Source organism: Anas platyrhynchos, chromosome 31, assembly GCF_047663525.1.
Source record: "Anas platyrhynchos isolate ZD024472 breed Pekin duck chromosome 31, IASCAAS_PekinDuck_T2T, whole genome shotgun sequence".
NCBI classification, from domain to species: Eukaryota; Metazoa; Chordata; class Aves; order Anseriformes; family Anatidae; genus Anas; species Anas platyrhynchos.
This window is the reverse complement of record NC_092617.1, coordinates 5,473,260-5,498,160: the sequence shown is the minus strand read 5'-3', so window position 1 is coordinate 5,498,160 and position 24,901 is coordinate 5,473,260. Positions and strand designations below refer to the sequence as shown.

Genomic DNA, 24,901 nt, shown 5'->3' with positions numbered 1-24,901 from the left:
CCCTGCCCCTTCCCCTCCTCCTATTGGCTCCCGCCCATCACGTGACCCCCTTCCGGCCACACCCCCGGTTCCCATAGCAACCGCCCCGCCCTCTCTCCTCCTATTGGCTCCCGCGCCTCACGTGACCCCCCTTTGCCCCCCTCCCCCGTCTCCATAGCAACCGCCCCCGCCCCTCAGCACCGCCCTCGCTCCTGATTGGCTGCCGCGCATCACGTGCCCCCTCCCCTGTCTCCATAGCAACCGCCCCTCCCTTCCTCTCTTCCTATTGGCTGCCGCGCGTCACGTGCTCCCCCTCCCCTGTCTCCATAGCAACCGCCCCTCCCTTCCCCTCCTCCATTGGCCTTTGCCCACCACGTGACCCCCCCGTCCCCATAGCAACCGCCCCTCCCTTCCCCACCCCCTCTCTTCCTATTGGCTCTCCCGCACCACGTGACCCCCGCTCCCCTTTGTCTCCATAGCAACCTCTCCCCTCCCCTTTCCCCTCCTCGCCCTCCCATTGGCTGCCTCCCCGTTGCCATAGCGACGAGACCCCTCCTCGCTTCCTGATTGGCCGAACCGCTCTGCCCCCTTTATGACGTCACGAGCCTTATAAGGGCAGCTCCTCCGGGTAGGGGGGGGCAGAGCCGGGGCCGCCATGGAGGGGAGGTGAGCGCGGGGCGCGCATGCGCAGAACCCCCCCGGGCAGGGGGGGGGGGGGCCTTTAAGGGGGGTCCCCCCGGGGGCGCTTCCGGGCGGCGCCGCGACCCCGCGCTTTTGGTTCCGGCCCCGGATTTTTGGTTCCTACCCCCCTTTAATGGGGTTTTTATGCAAATGAGATGCTAATTAGGGTTAATTAAGGGGAATTAAGGGGGTTTGAGGCCTAATTAGGGGGTTTTGGGGGGTTTTTGGGGGGGTTTTGGGAGACTTCCGGGTGGTTTTTGGTTCCTACCCCCCCCAAATTGATCTTTTTATGCAAATGAGATGCTAATTAAGGCTAATTAAGGCTAATTAAGGCTAATTAGGGGAATTGAGCTTTAATCGGGGGTTTTGGGGGGTTTTTGGGGGGTTTTTGGGGCACTTCCGGGTGGTTTTTTGGTTCCTCCCCCCCCCTAATTCCCCCCCCCGATTGGGTTTTTATGCAAATGAGATGCTAATTAAGGGTAATTAGGGCTAATTAAGGCTAATTAGGGGGAGTGAAGCTTTAATCGGGGGGTTTTGGGGGGTTTTTGGGGGGTTTTTGGGGCACTTCCGGGTGGTTTTTTGGTTCCTCCCCCCCCCCTAATTCCCCCCGATTGGGTTTTTATGCAAATGAGATGCTAATTAAGGGTAATTAGGGCTAATTAAGGCGAATTAGGGGGAGTGAAGCTTTAATCGGGGGTTTTGGGGGTTTTTGCGGGGTTTTGGGGAGACTTCCGGGTGGTTTTTTGGTTCCTACCCCCCCCAAATTGATCTTTTTATGCAAATTAGATGCTAATTAAGGGTAATTAAGGCTAATTAAGGGGAATTAAGCTTTAATCGGGGGGTTTTTGGGGGGTTTTTGGGGGGTTTTGGGGCACTTCCGGGTGGCGGTGCCGCTTTCGGCCAATGGGAGGCCGCCCCGCCCTGGTCCCGCCCCCCCGGCGGCCAATCAGAGCGCGGCTTCCGGGTTAGGGGGCGGGGCCTGAGCGGGAAAGGGGTCACGTGGTGGGGGGAGGGGGCACGTGGGGGTGGGGTCACGTGGGGGGAGCTGTGGGGCAGGCTATGGGGCAGGGGGGTCCCTATGGGTCCCTATGGGGTCTCTATGGGGCTCAGGGGTCTCTATGGGGCAGGATGTGGGGCAGGGGTGTCCCTATGGGGCTCAGGGGGCCTCTATGGGGTCGCTATGGGGCTGGGGGGTCGCTATGGGGCACCCTATGGGGTATCTATGGGGCAGGGGGGTCGCTATGGGGCTTGCTATGGGGCTGGGGGGGCTATGGGGCAGGCTATGGGGCAGGGGTACCCCTATGGGGCTCGCTATGGGGCTGGGAGGGGCTCTATGGGGCAGGCTATGGGGCTGAGGGGGGCCTATAGGGTCCCTATGGGGCCGCTATGGGTCTGGCTATGGGGCAGGGGGGGGCCTATGGGGCACCCTATGGGGTCTCTATGGGGCTGGAGGGGTCCCTATGGGGCAGGGGGGTCGCTATGGGGCAGGCTATGGGGCAGGGGTACCCCTATGGGGTTCGCTATGGGGCACAGGGGGCGCTATGGGGCTGGGGGGGTCCCTATGGGGCTGGGAGGTCGCTATGGGGCAGGCTATGGGGCACAGGTGTTGCTATGGGCACCCTATGGGGCTGGCTATGGGGCCCTGGGGTCGCTATGGGGCAGGCTGTGGGGCTGTGGGGTCCCTATGGGGTCGCTATGGGGCTGGGGGGTCCCTATGGGGCTCGCTATGGGGCAGGTTATGGGGCACAAGGGGCGCTATGGGGCTGGATGTGGGGCAGGGGGGGCGCTATGGGGCAGGCTATGGGGCCGCTATGGGGTTGGGGGGTCGCTATGGGGCAGGTTATGGGGCAGGGGGGTCCCTATGGGGCCGCTATGGGGCAGGGGGTGCTCTATGGGGCAGGTTATGGGGTCTAGGGGTTTCTATGGGGCAGGTTATGGGGCTGGGGGGTCCCTATGGGGTCCCTATGGGGTTGCTATGGGGCAGGGGGGCGCTATGGGGCAGGCTATGGGGCTGGGGGGTCTCTATGGGGTCCCTATGGGGCCGCTATGGGGCAGGGGGGGCCTATGGGGTCTCTATGGGGCTCGCTATGGGGCCCTGGGGTCTCTATGGGGCAGGCTATGGGGCTGGGGAGTTCCTATGGGGTCGCTATGGGGCTGGCTATGGGGCTGGGGTACCCCTATGGGGCTGGCTATGGGGCACAGGGGGCGCTATGGGGCAGGCTATGGGGCAGGGGGGTCCCTATGGGGTTGCTATGGGGGCAGGGGGCCGCTATGGGGCTCGCTATGGGGCTGGGAGTTCCCTATGGGGTCCTATAGGGCTGGGGGGTCTCTATGGGGCCGCTATGGGGCAGGGGGGCGCTATGGGGCACCCTGTGGGGTATCTATGGGGCTGGGGTACCCCTATGGGGCTCGCTATGGGGCAGGGGGGTTGCTATGGGGCAGGCTATGGGGCTGGGGTACCCCTATGGGGCTGGCTATGGGGCTGGGAGGGGCGCTATGGGGCAGGCTACGGGGCAGGGGGGTCCCTATGGGGTCCCTATGGGGCTGCTATGGGGTCTGGGGTCTCTATGGGGCACCCTATGGGGCAGGGGGGTCCCTATGGGGCCGCTATGGGGCTGGGAGGGGCTCTATGGGGCAGGCTATGGGGGCGGGGGGGGCTATGGGTCCCTATGGGGTCGCTATGGGGCTGGGGGGTCGCTATGGGCCCGCTATGGGGCCGGGGCCTCCCTATGGGGCGCGCTGTGGGGCCCGGCTCACCCCAGAGCCCACCCCCGAGCCCTGGCTGACCCCAGAACTCTGCCCTATAGCCCTTGCCTGCCCCATAGCCCACCCCATAGATCCTGCTTGACCCCATAGCGCACCCCATAGATTGGGGTTGACCCATAACCCACCCTATGGGTCTCGCTTGACCCCATAGCCTGCCCCATAGATCCTGGTTGACCCCATAGCCACCCCATAGATATTAATTGACCCCATAGCCAACCCTATGGGTCTTGGTTGACCCCATAGCCCGCCCCATAGATCCTGGGTGACCCCATAGCGCACCCCCATAGATTGGGGTGGACCCCATAACCCTGCCTATGGGGCTTGGCTGGCCCCATAGCTCACCCTATAGACCCTGGTTGACCCCATAGCCCACCCTACACCCCTTGGTTGACCCCATAGCCCACCCTATAGATCCTGGTTGACCCCATAGCCCACCCTATGGGTCTTGGTTGACCCATTGATGATCCTATGGGGTCTTGGTTGACCCTATAGGATCTTAGTTGACCCCATAGCCCACCCTATAGATCTTAGTTGACCCCAAAGCTCATCCTATGGTCTTGGTTGACCCCATAACCCACCCCATAGATTGCGGTTGACCCCAATGGTCTTCCCATGGGTTTTGGTTGACCCTATGGGTCTTGGTTGACCCCATAGCCCACCCCATAGATCTTAGTTGACCCCAATGCTTATCCTATGGGTCTTGGTTGACCCCATAACCCACCCTATAGATCCTGGTTGACCCCATAACCCTTCCTATGGGTTTTGGTTGACCCCATAACCCACCCTACAGATCCTGGTTGACCCCATAGCCCACCCTATGGGTCTCCATTGACCCCATAGCCCACCCCATAGATCCTGGTTGACCCCATAGCCCACCCTACAGATCCGAATCGACCCCATAACCCAACCTGACGTTCCTTTTAGGATCTAGCCTGCATAAATTTTCGCCCCCCCAGCTACGAGGCGTGCGCCGAGGCGGCCGCTTGGGTTTTGGGGCGCGCGGCCGAGCCCCCGCGGGTGGCCCTGGTCTGCGGCTCGGGGCTGGGGGCCCTGGCCCAGGAGCTGGCGGCCCCACAGCACCTGGACTACGGGGACATCCCCCACTTCCCCCAAAGCACCGGTGGGTTACCGGGGGGTTTGGGGGGATTTGGGGTTTTTTTTTGGGGTCGGGGGGGATTTGGGATGGTCCGGGGGAGTATTGGGGGGGATTTGGGGGGATTTGGGGGGATTTATTGGGGTTATGGGGGTAAATGGGGGGTAAATGGGGGATTTGGGGATTTTTTTGGGGGGTCAGGGGGTAAATGGGGGGTTGGGGGGATTTGGGGGGATTTGGGGGGTATTTGGGGGATTTGGGGGTTGGGGGGGGGTTGGGGGGTAAATGGGGGGATTTGGGGGGATTTGGGGGGTAAATGGGGGGTAAATGGGGGTTTTTGGGGGGGTTATGGGGGATTTGGGGGGGGGTTTGGGGGGGTTTGGGGGGTTATAGGGGATTTGGGGGGATTTGGGGGGATTTAGGGGGGATTTGGGGGGGGATTTGGGGGGTAAATGGGGGATTTGGGGGGGATGAATGGGGGATTTGGGGGGATTTGGGGGATAAATGGGGGATTTGGGGGGGATTTGGGGGGGATTTGGGGTGGGTTTGGGGGTAAATCGGGAGATTTCGGAGATTTCGGAGATTTGTTAGGGATTATGGGGGTAAATCGGGGAATTTCGGAGATTTCGGAGATTTGGGAGTAGTCGGAGGAATTTGGGAGATTTGGGAAATTTGGGAGGGTTTTGGGAGATTTGGGAGGTTCTGGGAAATTTGGGAGATTTGGGGGGATTTGGGGGATTTGGGGGGTTTTGAGGGGATTTGGGGGGTAAATGGGGGAATTTGGGGTGGGTTTTGGGGGGATTTGGGGGGATTTGGGGGTGGGGTTCGGAGTAAATCGAGGAATTTGGAGGAGATTTCGGAGAAATTTCGGAAACATTCGGAGGATTTCGGGATTTAGGAGGATTTCGAGATAAATCGGAATAATCGGATTTCGAAAATAGGAATAAATAAAAATGCGAAAATTGGGAAATTTCAGAATCTTCGGGTTGGGACAGGGGTCTGTGAATGGGGGATTCTCCTCTAAGTGCAGACCCACCTCTATGGGGCAGGGGGTCACACTCGGGGCCCATCTATGGGGCAGAGGTCCCACTTATGGGGCTGGGGGTCCCACTTATGGGTCAGGGGGGACTACTTATGGGGCCGGGGGTCCCACTTATGGGGCAGGGACCCCCACTTATGGGTCAGGGAGTCCCACTTATGGGGCAGGGGGTGGCACTTTGGTGGCACTTTGGGCCCACTTATGGGGCTGGGAGGTTATGGGATGGCCACTTATGGGTCAGGGGGTCCCACTTATGGGGCAGAGGGGCTACTTATGGGGCTGGGACCCCCACTTATGGGGCAGGGGGTGGCACTTGGGGGGCACTTTGGGCCCACTTATGGGGCTGGGAGGTTATGGGATGGCTACTTATGGGTCAGGGGGGACTAGTTATGGGGCAGAGGCCCCACTTATGGGGCTGGGACCCCCACTTATCGGGCAGAGGGGCCACTTATGGGGCAGGGGGTGGCACTTGGGGCCCACTTATGGGTCAGGGGGGCTACTTATGGGGCAGAGAGGCTACTTATGGGGCTGGGACCCCCACTTATGGGGCGCTGCCCCCCCAGTGTCGGGCCACGTGGGGCGCCTGGTGCTGGGCCGCCTGGGGGCGACGCCGTGCGCGGTGCTGCAGGGCCGCTTCCACCTCTACGAGGGCTACAGCCCCAGCCAGGTGCGACCCACAAGTGTGGGGCTGGGGGGGTGTGGGGCTGGGGGTGGAATCTATGGGGCTGGGGGAGGGAGTTATGGGGCTGGGGGTGGAATCTATGGGGCTGGGGGGGTGTGGGGTGGGAGTTATGGGGCTGGGGGTGGAATCTATGGGGCGCTATGGGGCTGGAGGGGGGCTCTATGGGGTGATGTGGGGTGGTGGGGGCTATATGGGGGGATGTGGTGGTGGGGGGGCTCTGGGGTGCTATGGGGTGGAGGGGGGCTCTATGGGGTGATGTGGGGCTGGGGGTGGAAGCTATGGGGCGCTATGAGAAAAGAAGGTTTATGGAGATATGGCTCAAAGGATTATGTGATAGATCTGTCTGGGGCGCTATGGCGTGAGGGGGGCTCTATGGCGTGGTGATGGTGGTGATGGTGGGGGAGGGGACAGTTTATGAGTAGAATAAAATCTTGGATTATGGAATGGAAATTAATAAGGTTATGGGGTGGTGTGGTGTGGTGGAGAGGTGGAGTATTGGGGTGATGTGTGGAGAAGATAATTTTATGGGGATGATGGGGAAACATAAAATGAGAACATTTGGACTATATATATAGAAGAATTTGGGGATATGTGGTGCTCAAATAAATCTCTGGGGTGATGTGGTGGAATCTATGGGATGGAATCTGTGTGGGGTTGTGGTGGTGTGGGGGTGGAATCTATGGGGTGATGTGGGGCTGGGGGTGGAATCTATGGGGTGATGTGGGGGGATGTGGGGGGGAGTATTTGGGGTGTATGTGGGGGTGTGGGGGTGGGGGTTATGGGGTGATGTGGGGCTGGGGGTGTGGGGTTATGAGGATGTGGTGGGGCTCTATGGGAGGCTGTGGGGTCTGTGGGGCAGGGGGGCTCTATGGGGTGATGTGGGGCTGGGGGTGGAATCTATGGGGTGATGTGGGGCTGGAGGTGGGGGTTATGGGGCTGGGGGTGGAAGCTATGGGGCTGGGGGAGGCAGTTATGGGGTGATGTGGGGCTGGAGGGGGGATGTGGGGCGGGGGGCTGCTATGGGGCTGGGGGGGTGTGGGGTGGGAGTTATGGGGCTGGGGGTGGAAATTATGGGGCGCTATGGGGTGGAGGGAGGGAGTTATGGGGCTGGGGGGTGCTATGGGGCTGGGGGGGTGTGGGGTGGAGGTTATGGGGCGGTGTGGGGCTGGGGGAGGAATCTATGGGGAGCTATGGGGTGGAGGGAGGGATCTATGGGGCTGGGGGAGGAATCTATGGGGCGCTGTGGGAGCCCCCTGGGTTCCATCCCAGCCCCTGGGTCCCCCCAAAGTTCCTCACCCCAAAATCCTCCACCCGAATTCCTCAACCCCAGAACTCTTCACCCCAATAACCCAAAGTTCCTCATCCCAAAATTCTTCACCCCCAAATTCTTCATCCCCAAAGTTCCTCAACCCCAAAATCCTTCAACCTTGATGTTTCTCAACCCAAAATCTTCAACCCCAAAGTTCCTCACCCCAAACTTCTTCACCCCAAAGTTCTTCACCCAAAGTTCCTCAATCCTGATGTTCCTCACCCCAAAGTCCTTCAACCCCAAAATTCTTCACCCCAATATTCCTCAACCCAATGTTCTTCACCCCAAAATTCTTCACCCCAACGTCCTTCAACCCCAAATCCCCTACCCCAAAATTCTTCAACCCCAAAGTTCCTCAACCTTGATGTTTCTCACCCCAACGTCCTTCACCCCAAGTTCCTCAACCCCAAAATTCTCCACCCCAAATTCCCCCCCCAGGTGGTGCTGCCGGTGCGGGTGCTGCACCTTTTGGGGGTCCACACCCTGTCCTTCACCCCAAAGTCCCTCATCCCAAATTCCTCAACCCCAACGTTCCTCAACCCCAAAATTCTTCAACCTGGATGTTCCTCAACCCAAATTCTTCACCCCCAAATTCTTCATCCCAAATTCCTCAATCCCAAAGTTCTTCACCCCCAAAGTTCCTCAATCCTGATGTTCCTCACCCCAAAGTTCCTCAACCCCAAGTCCTTCAACCCCAAAGTTCTCCACCCCAAAGTCCTTCACCCCAAAGTTCCTCAACCCAAAGTCCTTCACCCCAAATTCCTTCAACCCCAAAATTCTTCACCCCAAAGTTCTTCAATCCCAACGTCCTTCAACCTTGATGTCCTTCAACCCAAGTTCCTCAACCCAAATTCTTCAACCCCAAATTCCTCAATCCCAAATTCCTCACCCCAAAGTCCTTCAGACCCAAAGTCCCTCACCCCAAATTCCTTAATCCCAATGTTCTTCACCCCAAAATTCTTCACCCCAATGTTCCTCTACCTTGATGTTCCTCACCCCAAAGTTCCTCAACCCCCAAATTCTTCAACCTTGATGTTCCTCACCCCAAATCCCCCACCCCAAAATTTCTCACCCCAAAATTCTCCACCCCAAATCCCGCAGGTGGTGCTGCCGGTTCGGGTGCTGCGCCTTTTGGGGGTCCACCCCATGTCCTTCACCCCAAAGTCCTTCCACCCCAAAGTTCCTCATCCCAAACTTCTTCACCCCAAAATCCTTCAACCTTGATGTTCCTCAACCCAAATTCTTCAACCCCAAAGTTCTTCACCCCAAAATTCTTCAACCCCAAAGTTCTTCACCCAAAGTTCCTCACCCCAAATTTCTCACCCCGAAGTTCTTCACCCCAACATCCTTCAACCTTGAGATGTTCCTCAACCCAAAGTTCCTCATCCCAAAGTTCCTCACCCCAAATTCCTCAACCCCAAAGTTCCTCAACCCAAGTTCTTCACCCCAAAGTTCTTCACCCCAACGTCCTTCAACCCCAAATCCCCCACCCCAAAATTCTTCAACCCCAAAATTCTTCATCCCAACATCCTTCAACCTTGATGTTCCTCACCCCGAAGTTCTCCACCCCAGGGTTCCTCACCCCAAAATCCTTCAACCTGGATGTTCCTCAACCCAAATTCTTCAACCCCAAAATTCCTCACCCCAAAATTCTCCCCCCCAAATCCCCCCTGCAGGTGGTGCTGCCGGTTCGGGTGCTGCGCCTTTTGGGGGTCCACACCCTGTCCTTCACCCCAAAGTCCCTCATCCCAAATTCCTCATCCCAAACTTCTTCACCCCAAAATCCTTCAACCTTGATGGTCCTCAACCCAAATTCTTCAACCCCAAAGTCCTCAACCTTGATGTCCTTCACCCCAAATTCCTCAACCCCAAACTTCTTCACCCCAAAGTTCCTCAACCCCATGTCCTTCAAACCCAAAGTTCTTCATCCCCAAATTCTTCATCCCAACATCCTTCACCCCAAAGTTCCTCAACCCAAGTTCTTCACCCCAAAGTTCTTCATCCCAACGTCCTTCAACCTTGGTGTCCTTCAACCCAAATTCTTCAACCCCAAAGTTCCTCATCCCAAACTTCTTCACCCCAAAATTCTTCAACCCCAAAGTTCTTCACCCCAATGTTCCTCAACCCCAAAGTTCCTCAACCCAATGTTCCTCACCCCAAAGTTCTTCACCCCAAAATTCTTCATCCCAACATCCTTCAACCTTGATGTTCCTCAACCCAAAGTTCCTCATCCCAAAGTCCTTCAACCCCAAAGTTCCTCACCCCCAAATCCTTCAACCTTGATGCTCCTCAACCCAAATTCTTCAACCCCAAAGTTCCTCAACCTTGATGTTTCTCACCCCAACGTCCTTCACCCCAGTGTTCCTCAACCCAAACTTCTTCACCCCAAAATTCTTCACCCCAATGCTTCTCAACCTTGATGTTCCTCAACCCCATGTCCTTCACCCCCAAATTCTTCACCCCAACGTCCTTCAACCTTTATGTCCTTCAACCCAAGTTCCTCAACCCCAAAGTCCCTCACCCCAAACTTCTCAACCCCATGTCCTTCAACCCCAAAATTCCCCACCCCAAAGTTCCTCACCCCAAAATTCTCCCCCCCAAATCCCGCAGGTGGTGCTGCCGGTTCGGGTGCTGTGCCTTTTGGGGGTCCACCCCATGTCCTTCACCCCAAAGTCCTTCAACCCTGATGTTCCTCACCCCAAATTCCTCAACCCCAAAGTCCCTCACCCAAATGTTCCTCAACCTTGATGTTCCTCACCCCAAAGTTCTCCACCCCAGGGTTCCTCACCCCAAAATCCTTCAACCTTGATGTTCCTCACCCCAAAGTTCTCCACCCCAGGGTTCCTCACCCCAAAATCCTTCAACCTTGATGTTCCTCACCCCAAAGTTCTCCACCCCAAGGTTCCTCACCCCAAAATCCTTCAACCTTGATGTTCCTCACCCCAAAGTTCTCCACCCCAAGGTTCCTCACCCCAAAATCCTTCAACCTTGATGTTCCTCACCCCAAACTTCTTCACCCCAGGGTTCCTCACCCCAAAATCCTTCAACCTGGATGTTCCTCAACCCAAATTCTTCAACCCCAAAATTCCTCACCCCAAAATTCTCCCCCCCAAATCCCCCCTGCAGGTGGTGCTGCCGGTTCGGGTGCTGCGCCTTTTGGGGGTCCACACCCTGTCCTTCACCCCAAAGTCCCTCAACCCTGATGTTCCTCACCCCAAATTCCTCAATCCCAATGTCCTTCAACCCCAAAATTGTTCACCCCAATGTTCCTCATCCCAAAGTTCCTCACCCCAAATTCCTCAATCCCAAGTTCCTCACCCCAAACTTCTTCACCCCAAAGTTCCTCAATCCCAAAATTCTTCACCCCAATGTTCCTCAACCCCAAAGTTCCTCATCCCCAAGTCCTCAACCTTGATGTCCTTCACCCCAAATTCCTCAATCCCAAGTTCTTCACCCCAAAATTCTTCATCCCCAAATTCTTCATCCCAACATCCTTCACCCCAAAGTTCCTCAACCCAAGTTCTTCAACCCCAAAGTTCCTCATCCCCAAATTCTTCATCCCAACGTCCTTCAACCTTGATGTTCCTCAACCCAAATTCTTCAATCCCAAAGTTCTCAACCCCAAACTTCTTCACCCCAAGTTCCTCACCCCAAAATTCTTCAACCCCAAAGTTCCTCACCCCAAAATTCTTCATCCCAACGTCCTTCAACCTTGATGTTCCTCAACCCAATGTTCCTCATCCCAAAGTTCCTCATCCCAAAATTCTTCACCCCAAAATCCTTCACCCCAAAGTTCCTCACCCCAATATTCCTCAACCCCGTGTCCTTCAACCTTGATGTTCCTCAACCCAAATTCTTCAATCCCAAAGTTCTCAACCCCAAACTTCTTCACCCCAAAGTCCTTCACCCCAAAATTCTTCACCCCAAAATTCTTCAACCCCAAAGTTCTTCACCCAAAGTTCCTCACCCCAAATTTCTCACCCCAAAGTTCTTCATCCCAACGTCCTTCAACCTTGATGTTCCTCAACCCAAAGTTCCTCACCCCAAATTCCTCAATCCCAAATTCCTCACCCCAATGTTCCTCAACCCCAAGTTCTTCACCCCAAAATTCTTCACCCCAAAGTTCTTCATCCCAACGTCCTTCACCCTTGATGTTCCTCAACCCAATGTTCCTCACCCCAAAGTTCCTCATCCCAAATTCCTCAACCCCAAGTTCCTCAACCCAAACTTCTTCACCCAATGTTCCTCAACCCAAGTTCTTCACCCAAAAATTCTTCATCCCAATGTCCTTCAACCCCAATACTCCTCAACCCCAAATTCTTCAACCCCAAAGTTCCTCACCCCAAAATTCTTCATCCCAACGTCCTTCAACCTTGATGTCCTTCAACCCAAATTCTTCAATCCCAAACTTCTTCACCCCAAAATTCTTCACCCCCAAATCCTTCAACCCCAATACTTCTCACCCCAAACTTCTTCACCCCAAAGTTCCTCAACCCCAAAGTTCCTCAACCCCATGTCCTTCAACCCTGATGTTCCTCAACCCAAAGTCCCTCACCCCAAAATCCCTCACCCCAAATTCCCCCCCCAGGTGGTGCTGCCGGTTCGGGGTGCTGCGCCTTTTGGGGGTCCACACCCTGGTGCTCACCAACGCCGCCGGGAGCCTCAACCCCGCGCTGGGCCCCGGGGACCTGATGGTCATCAAGGACCACATCGACCTGCCCGGCCTGGGGGGCCGCGGGGCCCTGGTGGGGGCCAACGATGAGCGGTGAGCGGGGGGGGGGGGGTCTTGGGGGTGGTCTCGGGGGGGTTTTGGGGTGGTTTGGGGTGGTCTTGGGGTCATTTTGGGGTCTTGGTGGTCAACTTGGGGTCTTGGTCATCATTTTGGAGGGCTTGGTGGTCACCTTGGGGGTCTTCATGGTCATCTTGGGGTCTTGGTGGTCATCTTGGGGTCATCTTGGGGGGTTTTGGGGTCATTTTGGGGGGTTTTGGGGTCGTCTTGGGGGGCATCATGGTCAACTTGGGGTCTTGGTGGTCATCTTCGGGTCATCTTGGGGGGTTTTGGGGTCATTTTGGGGTCTTGATGGTCATTTTGGGGTCTTGGTGGTCATCTTGGGGTCGTCTTGGGGGGTTTTGGGGTCATTTTGGGGGGTTTGGGGTCATCTTGGGGGGTTTTGTGGTCATCTTGGGGTCTTGGTGGTCAACTTGGGGTCTTGGTGGTCATCTTGGGGTCATCTTGGGGGGTTTTGGGGTCATTTTGGGGTCTTGGTGGTCAACTTGGGGTCTTGGTGGTCATCTTGGGGTCATCTTGGGGGGTTTGGGGGTCTTTTGGGGGGCTTTGGGGTCATCTTGGGGTCTTGGTGGTCATCTTGGGGGGCTTTGGGACACCGTTGGGGTCATCTTGGGGGGTTTTGGGGTCTTCTTGGGGGGGGTTGGGTCATTTTGGGGGGTTTTGGAGTCATCTTGGGGGGGTTTGGGGTCATTTAGGGGGGGTTTGGGGTCATTTGGGGGTGTTTTGGGGTCGTCTTGGGGTGTTGGGGGTTGTCTTCAAGACGTTGGAGGTCAACTTGGGGTCTTGGTGGTCATCTTGGGAGGGTTTGGGGTGGTCTTGGGGGGTTTTGGGGTCGTCTTGGGGGGGTTTGGGGTCATCTTGGGGGGTTTGGGGTCATTTGGGGGGTTTGGGGTCATCTTGGGGTCTTGGTGGTCATCTTGGGGACCTTGGGGACACTGTTGGGGGTCATCCTGGGGGTCTTGGTGGTCATCTTGTGGTCTTGGTGGTCATTTTGGGGTCTTGGTCATCTTGGGGGGTTTTGGTGTCATTTTGGGGTCATTTTGGGGGTCTTGGTGGTCATTTTGGGGGTCTTGGTGGTCCTCTTGGGGTCTTGGTGGTCATCTTGGGGGTCTTGGTGGTCATCTTGGGGGTCTTGGTGGTCATTTTGGGGGTCTTGGTGGTCATTTTGGGGTCTTGGTGTTCATCTTGGGGGGTTTTGGGGTCTTTTTGGGGGGTTTTGGGGTCATTTTGGGGTCATCTTGGGGTCTTGGTGGTCATTTTGGGGTTTTGGGGTCATTATGGGGTCTTGGTCATCTTGGGGGGATTTTGGGGTCATTTGGGGGGTTTCATGGTTATCTTGGGGGGTTTTGGGGTCATTTTGGGGTCTCGGTGGTCATTTTGGGGACATTGGTAGTCATTTTGGGGTCTTGGTCATCTTGGGGGGTTTTGGGTTCATTTGGGAGGTTTTGGGGTCATTTTGGGTTCATTTGGGAGGTTTTGGGGTCATTTTGGGGTCTTGGTCTCCTTCCGAGACATTTTTGGGATCTCCCCCCTTGCCTTGACCAACCCAAGGTAGACCTGTCCACCCTGCGTTAACACCCCTAAAACCCCGTTTTTTTGCCTTTTTTCCCCCAAAATTCCCCCCCCGAAAAGTTTCGGGCCCCGTTTCCCCTCCATGCTGGACGCCTACGACCCCGAATTGCGGCGCCTGGCCCTGGAGATGGCCCCCCCGGAGCTGCGGGCGCGCGAGGGGGTCTACGTGGGGGTGGGGGGCCCCAGCTACGAGACCGTGGCCGAGTGCCGCTTCCTGCGGCGCATCGGGGCCGACGCCGTGGGTGAGTCCCAAAATCCCGAGGGGGGGGCCCAAAATCCCAAGGGGGGGGCCCAAAATCTCATGGGGTGGGGGCAAAATCCAAGGGAGTAGCCACAAACCCCATAGAGATAGCCCAAAATCCCATAGAGATAGCCAAAATCCCATGGGAGTAGCCCAAAATCCATGGAAGTAGACCAAAATTCCAAGAAGTAGCCCAAAATCCATGGGAGTAGCCCAAAATCCCACAGAGATAGCCAAAATCCCATAGGGGTGGCCCAAAATCCAATGGTAATAGCCCAAAATCCATGGGAGTAGACCCAAACCCCACAGAGATAGCCAAAATCCCATGGGAGTAGCCCAAAATCCAACGGGAATAGCCCCAAATCCATGGGAGTAGCCCAAAACCCCACACAGATAGCCAAAATCCCAAGGGGGGGGCCGAAATCCCAAGGGGGGGGTCCAAAAACCCAAGGGGGGGGCCAAAATCCCAAGGGGGGGGGGCAAATCCCAAGGGGGGGACCCAAAATCTCATGGGGTGGGGGCAAAATCCAAGGGAGTAGCCGCAAACCCCATAGAAATAGCCCAAAATCCCATAGAGACAGCCAAAACCCCATGGGAGTAGCCCAAACCCCATGGAAGTAGCCCAAAATTCAATGGAAGTAGCCCAAAATCCATGGGAGTAGCCCAAAATCCAATGGGAATAGACCAAACCCCATGGAAGTAGCCCAAAATCCCACAGAAGTAGCCCAAAATCCCACAGAGATAGCCCAAAATCCATGGAAGTAGCCCAAAATCCCATGGAAGTTGCCCAAAATCCAACAGGAATAGCCCCAAACCCCACAGAGATAGCCAAAATCCCATGGGAGTAGCCCAAAATCCCATGGAAGTAGCCCAAAATCCCATGGGAGTAGCCCAAAATCCCATGGAAGTAGCCCAAAATTCCAAGAAGTAGCCTAAAACCCATGGAAGTAGCCCAAAATCCCACAGAGATAGCCAAAATCCCATGGGAGTAGCCCAAAATCCTTGGGAGTAGCCTAAAACCCATGGAAGTAGCCCAAAATCCAACAGGAATGGCCCAAAATCCCATGGGAGTAGCCCAAAACCCCACACAGATAGCCAAAATCCCACAGAAGTAGCCCCAAATCCCATGGGAGTAGCCCAAAATTCAATGGAAGTAGCCCAAAACCCCACAGAGATAGCCAAAATCCCACAGAAGTAGCCCAAAATCCCATGGGAGTAGCCCAAAATCCCAAGAAGTAGCCTAAAACCCATGGAAGTAGCCCAAAATCCCACAGAGGTAGCCAAAATCCAACGGGAATAGGCCAAAACCCATGGAAGTAGCCCAAAATCCAACAGGAGTAGCCCAAAATCCATGGGAGTAGACCCAAATCCCACAGAGATAGCCAAAACCCCATGAGGGTGGCCCAAAATTCCATGGAAGTAGCCCAAAATCCTTGGAAGTAGCCTAAAACCCATGGAAGTAGCCCAAAATCCCACAGAAATAGCCAAAATCCCATAGGGGTGGCCCAAAATCCAACGGTAATAGCCCAAAATCCCATGGAAGTAGCCCAAAATCCCACAGAGATAGCCCAAAACCACGTAGAACCACCCCAAAAACCACACAAACACCCCAAAAACGTGTAGGATCAGCCCAAAACCCCATGGAAATAGCCCAAAACCACACAAATACCCCAAAACCATGTAGGAAAACCCCAAAACCCCATGGAAATAGCCCAAAACCTCATGGAAGTACCCCAAAAATGTGTAGGAATGCCCCAAAAAACAAATACCCCAAAACCCCACAGAAATACCCCAAAACCTTGTAGGACCACCCCAAAATCCCACGGAAATACCCCAAAACCCTACATAAATACCCCAAAACCACTCAGAAATTCCCCAAAATGACACAAATTCCCCCAAACCCCACAGAAATACCCCAAAACCCCAGAGATCTACCCAAAAAAACCACAGAACTACCCCAAAACCCCTAAAATACCCCCAAACCCCTAAAATACCCCAAAACCCCTCAAAAATACCCCCAAACTGTTTAGGACCACCCCAAAATCCCCCAAAATCCACCCAAAACCCACTCAGAAACCCCCCAAACCATCCCAAAACCCCCCAGGAAACCCCCAAATCCCCTCAGGACCACCCCAAAAATGCCCCCACGTTAAAAAATCCCCAATAAACCCACCAACATGCTAAGAACATGCTAAGAACATGCTAAGATCATGCTAATAACATGCTAATAACATGCTAGGAACATGCTAGGAACACGCTAAGCCCCCAATATCCCCCCAAAATCCCCTAAACCACCCCAAAACCACCCCAAAACCCCCTTTTTTCCCCCCACACCCTTCCCTAACCCATATAGGACCCTGATCATGCTAAGAACATGCTAAGAACACGCGTGTAAAACACACTAATCCCCGAAAAGAGCAAAATAATGATAAAAAATGATAGAAAATGATAGAAAAGAGTGGGAAAACCCTAAAAATGGGGGTCAGAGGGCGCGGTAGGGGGGATACTGAGGTTCTCGGTGGGGTCTTAGCGTGTCCTTAGCGTGTCCTTAGCATGTTCTGCCCCTTTTCCAGGCATGAGCAAGACCCTGTGACCCAAAAGACCCCAAACACGCTAAAAACACCCTAATAACACGCTAAGGCACCCTAAAAACACGCTAAGACACCCTAAGAACACACCAAGACACCCTAATAATACACTAAGACACACTAATAACATGCTAATAACATATTAAGAACATGATAATAACACTCTAGGAACATGATAATAACACGCTAGGAACACGCTAAGCCCCCAATATCCCCCCAAAATCCCCTTAAACCACCCCAAAACCCCCTTTTTTCCCCCCACACCCCTCCCTAACCCATATAGGACCCCGATCATGCCAAGAACACGCTAAGAACATGCGTGTAAAACACACTAATCCCCGAAAAGAGCAAAATAATGATAAAAAATGATAGAAAATGATAGAAAAGAGTGGGAAAACCCTAAAAATTGGGGTCAGGGGGTGTAGGAGGGTGGACACCAGGGGGTCTTGGTGGGGTCTTAGCGTGTCCTTAGCGTGTCCTTAGCATGTTGTGGCCCTCTTTAGGCATGAGCAAGACCGTATGGCCCAAAAGAAGCCCCCAAACATGCTAAAAACACCCTAAGAACATGCTAAGACACCCTAAAAACACACTAAGGCACCCTAAAAACATGCTAAGACACCCTAATAATACACTAAGATGTGATAATATCATGCTAATAACATGCTAAGAACACACTAGGAACATGATAATAACACGCTAGGAACACGCTAAGCCCCCAATATCCCCCCAAAATCCCCTTAAAGCACCCCAAAACCCCTTTTTAACCCCACCACCCCCCTCCCTAACCCATGTAAATCCATAATCATGCCAAGAACATGCTAAGAACATACATGTCCAAGACACTAATCCCCCAAAGAGCAAAATAATGATAAATAATGATAGAAAATGATAGAAAAGAGTGGGAAAACCCTAAAAATGGGGGTCAGAGGGCGTGGTAGGGGCGATACTGAGGGTCTCGGGCGGGCTCTTAGCGTGTCCTTAGCGTGTCCTTAGCATGTTCTGCCCCTTTTCCAGGCATGAGCAAGACCCTGTGACCCAAAAGACCCCAAACACCCTAAAAACACCCTAATAACACGCTAAGGCACCCTAATAACACACCAAGACACCCTAATAATACACTAAGGCACGCTAATTACATGCTAATAACATATTAAGAACATGATAATAACACGTTTGGAACATGTTAGGAACATGATAATAACACGCTAGGAACACGCTAAGCCCCCAATATCCCCCAATTTCCCCCTAAATCCCCTTAAACCACCCCAAAACCCCGTTTTTTTCCCCCCAAAACCCTTCCCTAACCCATATAGGACCCCGATCATGCTAAGAACACGCTAAGAACACACGTGTAAAACACTCTAATCCCCAAAAAGTGCAAAATAATGATAAAAATTGATAGGAAATGATAGAAAAAAGTGGGAAAACCCTAAAAATGGGGGTCAGGGGGTGTAGGAGGGTGGGCGCCAGGGGGGTTTTAGCGTGTCCTTAGCATGTTCTTAGCGTGTTCTGCCCCTTTTTCGCAGGCATGAGCACGGTGGCGGAGGCGGTGGCGGCGCGGCACTGCGGGCTGCGTGTGCTGGGGCTGTCGCTGATCACCAACGCGGCCCCGCTGCCCCCCGAGGACGGGGGCCCGGCCCCCCAGGACCCCCCGGCCGGGCACCAGGAGGTGCTGGAGGCGGCGGGGGCCGGGGCCCGGCACCTGCGGGAGCTGCTGGCACGCCTGGCGCCGCGCCTGGACGCGGGGGGACACGCGTGAGCGGGGGGTAAGGGGCGGGGGGACGCGGGGACACGCTAAGGGGGAGCAGGACATGGGGAGGACACGCTAAGGGGGACCATGACATGGGTAAGACACGCTAAGGGGGACTATGACATGTATAGGACATGCTAAGGGGGACCATAACATACATAGGACATGGGAAGGACATGCTAAGGGTGGTGACATGGGTAGGACATGCTAAGGGGGACTGTAACATGTTTAGGGCATGCTAAGGGTGGGGACATGGGTAGGACATGCTAAGGGGGACCAGGACATGTTTAGGACACGCTAAGGATGACTATGACGTGGATAGGACATGCTAAGGGGGACCATGACATACATAGGACATGCTAAGGGGGACCAGGACATGGGTAGGACATGCTAAGGGTGGGGACATGGGTAGGACATGGGTAGGACATGCTAAGGGGGACTAGAACATATATAGGACATGCTAAGGGTAGTGACATGGGTAGGACATGCTAAGGGGGACCATAACATACATAGGACATGCTAAGGGGGAGCAGGACATGGGTAGGACACGCTAAGGGGGACTATGACATGTACAGGGCATGGTAACGGTTATAACATGTGTAGGACACGCTAAGGGGGACCATGACATGGGTAGGACATGCTAAGGGGGACTAGAACATATATAGGACATGCTAAGGGTGGTGACATGGGTAGGACATGCTAAAGGGGACCATAACATACATAGGACATGCTAAGGGTAGTCACGTGGGTAGGACATGCTAAGGGGGACCAGAACATGTGTAGGACATGCTAAGGGGGACCATAACGTACATAGGACATGCTAAGGGGGACTATGACATGGGTAGGACATGGGTAGGACATGCTAAGGGTGACTCTAACATGTATAGGGCATGGTAACGGTTATAACATGGGTAGGACATGCTAAGGGTGGGGACATGTGTAGGACATGCTAAGGGGGACTATGACATGGGTAAGACATGCTAAGGGGGACCATAACATACATAGGACATGCTAAGGGTGGTGACATGGGTAGGACATGCTAAGGGGGACTATGACATATGTAGGACACGCTAGGGGGACTATGACATGGGTAGGACATGAGAAGGACATGCTAAGGGTGTTGACATGGGTAGGACATGCTAAGGGGGACCAGAACATGTGTAGGACATGCTAAGGGGCATTATAACATGGGTAGGACATGATAACGGTTATAACATGGGTAGAACATGCTAAGGGGGACCAGAACATACATAGAACACGCTAAGGGTGACTAGGACATGTTTAGGACATGCTAAGGGTGGTGGGGACATGGGTCGGACACGCTAAGGGCGGCGACATGCCAAGGGCTGCAACACGCTAAGGACACGCGAAGGAGAACACGCTAAGGATTACAACATGCTAAGGACACGCTAAGGATTACAACATGCTACGGAGAACACGCTAAGGATTACAACATGCTAAGGACACGCTAAGGAGCACAACATGCTAAGGATTACAACATGCTAAGAACATGCTAAGGATTCCAACACGCTAAGGAGAACACGCTAAGGATGTCACGTGTGGGATTACAACACGCTAAGAACACGCTAAGGATCCCAACACGCTAAGGAGAACACGCCTGGGATCCCAACATGCTAAGAACACGCTAAGGACGCCCACAGGGTAAGGGCCACGGGACGGCAACACGCTAAGGACACGGAGAACACGCTACGGACACGGCCCCGCGGCCACTGCATGCTGGGAGGACGGACACATGTTGTTAGTGTGTCGGGCCTTCATCCCGTGTTCATCCCATGTTCATCCTATGTTCGTCCCGTGTTAATCCTGTGTTCATCCCGTGTTCATCCCATGTTGGTGCATGTTAATCCCGTGTCCTGCCCGGTTTAATCCTGTGTTGATCGCATGTCGGTCGCATGTTAACCCATGTCGGTAGCATGTTTGTAGCATGTTCCTTACGTGTCGGTCCCGTGTTCATCCCGTGTCACTCCTGTGTTAATCCTGTGTTAATCCGGATTGAATCCCCGTGTCGATCCCGTGTTAATCCCATGTCAATCCCGTGTTAATCCCGATTCTACCCCGTGTCAATGCTGTGTTAATCCGGATTATATTCCACGTTAATCCGGATTACGTCCCATGTTAATCCAGATTCCAATCCATGTTAATCCGGATTACATTCTGTGTTAATCCAGATTACCTTCTGTGTTAATCCGGTTTACATCCCATGTTAATCCAGATTATAATGCATGTTAATCCGGTTTACATTCCGTGTTAATCCAGATTACATTCCGTGTTAATCCGGATTACATTCTGTGTTAATCCAGATTACATTTCATGTTAATCCAGATTACAGTCCATGTTAATCCGGTTTACATTCCGTGTTAATCTGGTTTACATTCCGTGTTAATCCAGATTACGTTCCATGTTAATCCGGATTAAATTCCATGCTAATCCAGATTACATTCCATGTTAATCCGGTTTACATTCCGTGTTAATCCAGATTCTGTCCTGTGTTAATCCCATGTTAATCCAGATTCAATCCCGTGTCAATCCCATGTTAATCCCGATTCTACCCCGTGTCAATGCTGTGTTAATCCGGATTACATTCCATGTTAATCCAGATTACGTCCCATGTTAATCCAGATTACATTCCATGTTAATCCGGATTACATTCCATGTTAATCCAGATTACAATCCATGTTAATCCGGTTTACATTCCGTGATAATCCAGATTGAGTCCTGTGTCAATCCCGTGTCACCCCCACTTTAATCCAGATTCAGTCCTGTGTCAATCCCGTGTTAATCCAGATTCTGTCCTGTGTTAATCCCGTGTCAATCCCATGTTAATCCAGATTCTACCGCATGTTAATCCCGTGTTAATCCAGATTCAATCCTGTGCCAATCCCGTGTCAATCCGGATTCAATCCTGGTTCAATCCTGTGTCAATCCCGTGTTAATCCAGATTCAGTCCCGTGTCCATCCCGTGTTAATCCCGTGTCAATCCAGATTCCACCCGGTGTCAATCCCGTCTCAATCCGGATTCAATCCTGGTTCAATCCTGTGTCAATCCCATGTTAATCCAGATTCAATCCCGTGTTAATCCCGTGTCAATCCAGATTCCACCCCACATTAATCCTGTGTCAATTCTGTTTTAATCCAGATTCAATCCCGTGTCAATCCGGTGTCAATCCAGATTCCACCCTGTGCTAATCCGTGCCAATCCCAGGTTAATCCAGTGCCAATCCGGTGTCAATCTGGAGTCAATCCGGATTCCTCTCCATGTCAATCCCACGTTAATCCGGATTTAATCCCATGCCAACCCCATGTTAATCCGGATTTAATCCCGTGTCAATCCGGATTCCACCCCATGTCCACCCCATGTTAATCCGGATTTAATCCCGTGTCAATCCGGATTCCACCCCATGTCAACCCCATGTTAATCCGGATTTAATCCCGTGTCAATCCAGATTCCACCCCATGTTAATCCCCTGTTAATCAGGATTTAATCCCGGTGCCAATCCAGATTCAGTCCCGTGTCAACCCCATGTTAATCCGGATTTAATCCCGTGTCAATCCGGATTTAATCCCGTGTCAATCCGGAGTCAATCCAGATTCCACCCCATGTCCACCCCACGTTAATCCAGATTTAATCCCGTGTCAATCCGGATTTAATCCGGTGTCAATCCAGATTCAATCCCGTGTCAACCCCGTGTTAATCCAGATTTAATCCCGTGTTAATCCGGATTTAATCTGGAGTCAATCCAGATTCCACCCCATGTTAATCCCGTGTTAATCCGGATTTAATCCCGTGTTAATCCGGATTTAATCCGGATTCCACCCCATGTCCACCCCATGTCAATCCGGATTTAATCCGGTTCCAATCCCACATCGCCCCCCGGGACCCCCCCCCCCGCAGCCCCCCCCCTCCTCATTAACACCGGGCATTAATCACCCCTCCCCCAGCCCCCAATTAACGCCGTGTGCCTAATTAATTCCTAATTAATTCCTAATTAATCCCTAATTAATCCCCTAATTATTAATCCCTAATTAATTAATTAGCTCCCAGCCTCCCCCCCCCCCCCCCCAATCCCATCCCCCTCCCCCGGTTAATTAGGAGGACCGAATTAATTAGGCGCAGCTCCTTAATTAGGTTGAAACTCCGCAATTAGGCGCGGTTCCTTAATTAGGCGTCACTAATTAATTAATTAATTAAGAGCCCTCATTAAAGAGCGCGATTATGCAAATGAGGCCGTGGGCGTCGCCGTGGGGGGTGGGGGAGGGGCATTGAGGGCGCGGCTCGTTAGCGGAGGCGTTAATTAGCGGGGTGGGGGAGGGGCGGGGCTCCTAACGAGGGGGCCCTGCTGGGGGGTTCTATAGGGGCGGGGGGGGCCCTATAGGGTCATGGGGGCCCTATAGGGTCATGGGGGGGTCCTATAGGGTCATGGGGGTCCTATAGGGTCATGGGGGTCGGGGGGGGCCCTATAGGGTCACGGGGGTCATGTGGGTCTTATAGGGTCATGGGGGTCCTATAGGGTCAGGGGGGTCCTATAGGGTCAGGGGGGTCGGGGGGGGGGTCCTATAGGGTCATGGGGGTCGTATAGGGGCACGGGGGGGCTATAGGGAAGTGGGGGGGTCTTATAGGGTCATGGGGGTCCTATAGGGGCACAGGGGGGGGCTATAGGGTCGGGGGGGTCCTTATAGGGCCGTGAGTCCCCTATGGACCCTATAGGTACGGGGGGGTCCCTATAGGGTCCAGGGATCCCCTATGGATTCTATGGGGCCCTATAGGGTCTGGGGGGTCCTCATAGGGCTGGGGGTCCCCTATGGGACCCTGAGTCCCCAGTAGTCCCTATAGGGCCCTATGGGGTCCTTATAGGGCCCTGAGTCCCCTATGGACCCTATAGGTACAGGGGGGTCCCTATAGGGTCCGGGGATCCCCTATGGATCCTATAGGGTCCTGAGACCCCTATAGTTCCTATAGGGCCGGGGGGGTCCTTATAGACCCTATAGGGACCTATAGGGTCTGGGGGGCTCCTTATAGGGCCCTGAGTCCCTATGGACCCCATAGGGCCCTATAGGGCCAGGGGGGGTCCTTATAGACCCTATGGGGCCCTATAGGGTCTGGGGGGGTCCTTATAGGGCCCTGAGTCCCTATGGACCCCATAGGGCCTGGGGGGTCCTTATAGACCCTATGGGGCCCTATAGGGCCCGGGGGGGTCCTTATAGGGCCTTGGGTCCCCTATGGGGCCCTATAGGGTCGGGGGGGGTCCCTATAGTTCCTATAGGGCCCTATAGGGTGGGGGGGTCCCTATGGGTCCTATGGGGCCCTATAGGGTAGGGGGGGGGCCCTATAGTTCCTATAGGGCCCTATAGGGTGGGGGGGTCCCCTATGGGTCCTATGGGGCCCTATAGGGTCGGGGGGGTCCCTATAGTTCCTATAGGGCCCTATAGGGTCAGGGGGTCCCCTATGGATCCTATGGGGCCCTATAGGGTCGGGGGGTCCCTATAGTTCCTATAGGGCCCTATAGGGTCGGGGGGTCCTTATAGGGCCGTGCCCCCCCCCCCGGCCCTATAGGGCCCCCATAGCCCCTATAGGGCCCCCATAGGCCCCCCCAGCCCCCTATAGGGCCCCCCCCCGGCCCTCGGGACCCCCCTTTTTGGGTCCCCCCCGTGACGTCACCGCCCCTCCCCCCCCCCCCCCCCCCCCCCCCCCCCGGTGAAAGGCAAGTGAAGGTGGAGGGGGGGGGGGGGGGAAAACGCCTTAAAAATACCCCAAAAATGCCCTAAATGGACCCAAAAAGAGCTGGGGGGGAATCTCCGGGCGTTTTTCTACCCCCCCGTGGGTTTTGGGGTCGCCCCCCCCTTCGTTAATTAACGCCCGGCTGTTAATTAACGCCCCCCCCCCCCCCGCTTCAAAATGGCGGCGGCGGGGAGGGGGGCGTGACGTCAGAGGGGGTGACGTCAGAGGTCGTGACCCCTCCCCCCCCCTCCCCAAATCGCGTCGTGACCCCAAGATGGCGGAGCCCGGGGAGGAGGGCAGCGAGGTGAGGGGGGTTTGGGGCGAAAAAGGGGGGATTTGGGCAAAAAGGAGGGGGGCGGGGGAAGGGGGGGGAAAAGGGGGGGAATTGGGGGGGTTTGGGGGAAAAAGGGGGGGTTGGGGGGCGAATTTGGGGGAAATCTGAGGGGAAAAGGGGGGATTTTGGGGAAAAGGGGGGGTTCTGAGGGGAAAAGTGGGGTTTTTGACGGAAGTTTGTGGTTTTTTGGTGGAAAAAGTGGGGGTTTTGAGGGGAAAAGTGGGATTTTTGAGGGAAATCTGGGGGTTTTTGGTGGAGAAAGTGGGGGGTTTTGAGGGAAAAGTGGGGGTTCTGAGGGGAAAAAGTGTTTTTTTGAGGGAAAAAGTGGTTTTTTTTGGGGA

The 24,901-nt window shown here is 54.4% G+C and overlaps 2 protein-coding genes across 7 annotated transcripts in view; both read left to right on the top strand.

The window, feature by feature from the left end:
- Positions 1–487: 487 nt before the first annotated feature.
- On the top strand, positions 488–21,619 carry LOC140000031 (purine nucleoside phosphorylase-like). Its single transcript, XM_072029732.1, is given in 7 exon segments — positions 488–645; positions 4,383–4,546; positions 6,122–6,225; positions 12,138–12,155; positions 12,157–12,314; positions 13,971–14,152; positions 18,266–21,619. Coding segments are annotated over 7 exon segments (870 nt in total). The 5' UTR covers positions 488–634; the 3' UTR covers positions 18,499–21,619.
- A 2,750-nt stretch (positions 21,620–24,369) lies between these two features.
- NDRG2 (NDRG family member 2) overlaps positions 24,370–24,901 on the top strand; it is a 52,874-nt gene continuing 52,342 nt past the window's right edge. For 4 of the 6 annotated variants that reach the window (XM_072029628.1, XM_072029625.1, XM_072029626.1 and 1 more), the window contains exon 1: positions 24,370–24,530. In XM_072029628.1, the coding sequence (XP_071885729.1) occupies positions 24,501–24,530 (30 nt within the window). In that variant the 5' untranslated portion in view covers positions 24,370–24,500. The remainder of the gene's footprint in view (positions 24,531–24,901) is intronic. The other 2 variants (XM_072029630.1, XM_072029629.1) reach the window with 1 other exon arrangement.